Below are 5,438 nucleotides of genomic sequence, written 5' to 3' on the forward strand. Positions count from 1 at the left end.
TAGAGAGCAACCTGATACAACTCCAGCATAATGAAGGCAGGTGAATAAATATATCTTCAGTCTGATTTCTGTTTCATTGATAAAGACAAATAGCCGTCATATAATTAACATTGACTTTGGGAGAATTTCACTTTGATCTGAACATCAAAGAGCTCTTGAGGAGAGTGTCATCACTTAAAAATGACAAATGTGTTTTCTTTTTTTCTCTTCTCCCCTCTCTCTGAGGACAGTCCGTGTGGACTCTCCAAGGACGGATAGACTTTTCAGTGTTGCATAACACCCGTTTTGTTATAAATCAGTTCATCCGTACCTGAATCAGGTGCTGCACACTTTAACCTCACCTGGAAGATTTCAGGATATTCTGAGCCAAAAATAACTGGAGGAAAGAGACATTTTAAGATTCAAAGAGTCAAAAAATTGATATATAAATAAAAGATTAAGTGCCACACCTAGTGGTCAAGCTGGGTAAGACATTTCTTGGATTTCAAAGCAATTAAAGTCCATTTTGGCATAGAAGCTTCTAAAGGAAAATTGCGTCAGCAATCATCGTTTTGGCCATTTAAATGGCTTTAAAATTTGAAGTAAAGTTAATATCTTAAATGAAACCTGTTGTCATTAATATGGAAAGAGATGTTAAGTTGTATCAGTGCTAATATATAAAATAAATTGCAGTCTTTTATTACATTTATAGTTTAAAAATATCAATAATCTGAAACTTTCTATATTATGCCATCAGGGATCATATTTTTCAGACTAATGTTAAATTTAATTAATTAATTTAAAGATTTCATCTCTGCTTATTAAACAATTAAACCAACCTAGGCTGGTTTGCCAGTCTTAGCAGGTTTAAACTAGGGGTTGGTAAACCAGCAATACCATCTTAGACTGTATAACCTTTTGTTCGTTTTTCCCAACAGTAAACCAGTAAAATGAAAATTGCAGTTCAGGTACTTTTTACACAGTATTTTCTACTTTTTGTGTGAATGGTGAATATGAGATCAATCCATAACGCTATTAATTCAAACCAATGCACTAGGACCCTGGGGGAAACTAGTATGTGGTGTATAGATACAGTGGGAGAAATTCCATTTGTCATCTTCTAAAACTTAAACAAGGAGGGGGGAATCAGCCCTCCTCGCTCTGACCGAGGGGCTTCTGAAAGTGCTCCGAAAAGCCCCACAAGATCTTGGAGTCTCCACGTGACAGCAGCGCCTATATAGCATCAGCACCAGTAGAGTGATACTCCATCACCAGCCGAGCACTGCAGCATATGCCACAGTTACACACACATCCTCATGCACCTCAAGGGTTTATTCTTCTAGAGCTTTTGCAGACTATTGCATCCATGTGTTTTCTCACTCTGTCTAGAGGACGAAGGGACTAAACTTTTCCTGCGAGAGGGATGCTGGATGTTCCAAGTCCACTTTGGCAGTCGGAAGGAACTTGATGTATAGAGCAAAGTTTCTCCTTTTGGGACTGGACCCGCGCAGATATCTATCTTTCGCTCCTCGCATCTACTTTTGAGGGCATCCACCGCGTCCGGTGCGCTTTTGGAGATTCAGTGAAACCGAAGTTCCTCTGAATGAAATAGTTCGCTCGCAAACACGTTGATCCATCAAGGTGTGTTTGTTAGCTACTCAAAGAGCCTCAAAAGCTTTTTCTCTCTCCACAGACATTAACGAGACACTTTCTGGTGTGTAAAAAGCGCGTTTCGCTCTCTAAAATGACATTAACCGGTGGTGAAGAATGGTGTTTTCTCTACCCCTCTAATGTGTGACACAACTGAGTCCGGACTCCTCAACTCCCCGCTCCTCTGTGGAAAAATATACATATTGAAAGCTCATATACGGACCTTGAAGGCTCGCGGCGACTACCTTTGACGCTTTCTACCGTGAGTCGGGACAATCATACAGCCGCCCAGATGCAGTTTCGCCTGTTCTCATTTGCGCTGATCGTGTTGAACTGTGTGGACTACAGCCACTGTCAGACGCAGCAGTCTCACCGCTGGAGAAGAAACAAAAGAGGTGAGGAAACTGTGCATGTGGCTTTGATAGATGCTTTATTAATTCTCTAATTAGTCATTTAGCTGACGCTTCTATATTGAGAGACTTACGCACCGCGTATGACAGGAACTGTCCCACCTGGTGTTACGCTACTTCTCCTCACAAAATTACCATGGTGACCGTAGTTACGCTTTCAGAATCTTTTTGATTTGACGTTATTGCCGGTTGCAGCGGCAAGTTTCCACAGTTTTACAATAGTGAGAATAGCTAGTTGTCTTTAAACTGTCTTTACCACAGTATTTTATGTAGGATGAGGTTCGCTGTCGCTCAAGGGTTCAGTGATGTTCATGGATCATTTCACCTCAGAGCAGCGTAACTTCTCCAAGTTTTAGTCTTCGACACGTATGTTGCCAAAAATGTTAAAAGTAAGACACCTACTGTTATTAACATAAATAATCAAGTGTTTTTTTTAAGAAGACCTGTTACTCAACCACGTTTTATTCATTGTTGGCATGCTGAACTAAAGTTATCTAATAGTGCGGTTTTCCCCTGTAACTTTACCTGAAGATTTTAGTTAGTTTAACGTTAACGTTACCTAAATTAAAAATATCAGGGTTTGTTGCACCTTTAAGAACAGAAGTTTACATTGGAATTCCCGTCAGACAATGCGCTAAGTTTTTAATTTTAAAGGTCTCTTCCTTGGTATCTTGTTTAACTAACTTTACCTTACGGTTTTAGTTTGATATAAACAACTGCGTCATGATCCATTCTTCACTTGGGAACGGTGTTCAAACGCTTTAAAAAAACACATTTTTATTAATGGGTACAATGACATACAATCTTGGACAGTCGTTTAAAAACAAAACAAAACCAAAAAAATCAAATCGTAGGTGTGAATATTTGCTAATTATTTAATTTAATTAAATTCAAGAAACTTGACATCGTAGTAGTGCCGTTGGTCTGTAGATGTAACCAGAGCCATAGAGAAATTTCTCTATGGCTCTGGATGTAACCATAGCAGCATTAGGACGCTCGACTGATTTGAGTAAAATGTTGGATGGTATTTCTTATAAACGTAAGTGTCTGCTTTCATTATGGGTCATTGCATCATATATTTATCACAATTTCTTTAAAAGTGCTTAAGATACTAGACGATAAGCCTAGTGCTAAAGACATTCGAGAACTTGAAAAAAATTATGGACGTTCTCTTAAAAAGTGGACACCCAAGTCATTGAATAATTCGCACACTTTACTAAAACCTTCAGTTTGTAATGTCAAGTCTCGATATGATTGGGACCGGTTGGTTAGTTAATACTGTAGCTTGTTCTTGAGCTACAGTAGCCTATGTACTAATCTTAAAGAATCTGGAAAATTCCTTCTGAACTACTGACTGTTGATCAGATCCTCACGGTGAGGCGCTGTCTGGTGGCCATTTGATGAATAGAGCTTTCCTCTTCCCTTTTCAAATGCACTGACCCTCCTATTGCCCTAAGCCGCTTTTAATTGATCTCACAGACAGACATTGATTAAGCTTTGAACAACTGGTGCAAGTATAACAATCCACTCTTAAGAGCCGCAGGGATTTAACCCGTCAGTAAATATGAGGGCTGCCTTGCTTAGCCAATGCATGTGGACACAGGGGGGGCTGAAAGTCAAACATTTCAAACTTATCCATCCCTCCCCAAAGCCTCAAACCCCTGAACATCAGTCATTCACTGCATGTGACAGGACAACCGCCTCCCAATTGAACTTGAGCCCAGATAAAGACACTTGCTGACACCACGGCTGATATGCGCTCTTAAATCCACAGAGATGTAAATTGGGAGGCATTCATAGATTTAATCACATGCATGGCATGCCAGGGGAAACCTCTGCTCCCATCTGCAAATAATCAGCCAGACACTGTAGGGAACTGGCACACATGAGTTTGCAGCCCCACTGTTTTTCTACAAGATTTGCGATTTCAGATACTACGTAATATAATTTTCTTAATAGGATCAAACTTGTTGGCAGAGGCAGACTATTTAAGCATTTTCAAGGGGATTGCAGAAGGGAAAATGGTGGCAAAAGTGCATCTGGAGGTGAGCGGGATCTGTGTAGTGTGTGCAAATGGTGACGCATTTGTAAAACATGCCTTGGAGGTGCAATGAACTCGATTTGGTTTGAGTTTTTCACCTGCGGACAGAAATGTGTGTGCGTGTGAGGCTGTTGCATAGAGTGACATTTTGAAACGCAGCCAAGCTTTAGATTTGCTTTATTTCTATATTTATCATACTTACCGAGGGCTGTATCGCTGTTCAATTGATTCTAAAATGCTGAAATGGTTTTCTTGCCCTCAGCGCACTTGAGACCGCTTTATGTGCAGTCTTTTCTGGCATGCTTGTGTGCAATCTACAATCCCACATCAGCCTAGTGACACGGTCAATCCTCTTGAACTGTTTAACAAGGCCGCTTCACAACTCATTCATTTTCCTCAGATACTCCATTGAACACTTTTTCCTTAGGTTTTATTTAGTATTTCAGCTGTTTGTATTCACACAGCCTTCCTCAGAAAGCCAAATGCAAGAAACATATTAAATTTGCACCTCTGTAACCTCCATTTAGTGCTTTACGGATGCCAGCGAGCTTGCTATGATATCATTGCTTAGCCCAGGGGTAATACTTTTCATTTTTATTCTCTGGCTAATGATGCCACCTGCTGACTACATAAAAACCGTGGGCTTGCGTATACCAGCGCAGACCAGGGAACAAATTCACACACGGGACTTGCTGGTTTGGCAAGACGGAAGGGGTGTTAATGCTTCACCCTCAGAGCTACTGCTCTAAAAAGTCAAAAAACTACTTTTTTGTATGTAAGAATGTCGAATTTGGTCCTTTCTCTGTGCACAACTTGTGAAACTCTGCACCGCGGGAGGTTGAGAAGTGGCTAGCTCTGATGAGCGGTCCGATTAAGCTCATGGTAATGGAACTAATAGAAGTCTGTTTCCAGAGAAACACAGTCACAGTAATCCATGGGAAAGTGGAGGAGAGGAAAGGCTTAGCTCCATCACTGAGCTCCTCAGCTTCACCCTCAAGGGATTAGAGGGAAAGCACCTGTATTTTAACACTATCGAACAGTTATATCTTAATCTGCTGGCAGGACAGGGCGATCTGTCCCGTTGTACCTCTGAAGTTGTTTTGTTTATAAATATTTAATAGAGGAGTATGAAATGCAAGATGTTCAGTTTCTGAGTCAGTTCATACCTGCATTCATTTCTTTCTTCTGTGGAGCACAAAAGAAGGTGTTTTAAACAATATCTCAAATTTTTCATGCAATAAAGTCAGTGTTGTTTCCATACAGACTTGGAAATGCATTCAGGTTTATAGATGAGTAAATAATGACTATAAAAGATGCTTCCGTGCTGGTATCAAAAATAGGTAGTAGTGACTTTACAG

The 5,438-nt window shown here is 40.3% G+C and overlaps 1 protein-coding gene across 1 annotated transcript in view; it reads left to right on the forward strand.

Annotated features, from left to right (window-relative positions):
• Positions 1-1,137: 1,137 nt before the first annotated feature.
• The window catches only part of rspo2 (R-spondin 2), a 76,605-nt gene continuing 72,304 nt past the window's right edge, over positions 1,138-5,438 (forward strand). The window contains exon 1 of the mRNA XM_073847375.1: positions 1,138-2,024. Within this exon, the coding sequence (XP_073703476.1) occupies positions 1,922-2,024 (103 nt within the window). The 5' untranslated portion in view covers positions 1,138-1,921. The remainder of the gene's footprint in view (positions 2,025-5,438) is intronic.

This window comes from Garra rufa, chromosome 9 (assembly GCF_049309525.1).
Source record: "Garra rufa chromosome 9, GarRuf1.0, whole genome shotgun sequence".
Taxonomy (NCBI): Eukaryota; Metazoa; Chordata; class Actinopteri; order Cypriniformes; family Cyprinidae; genus Garra; species Garra rufa.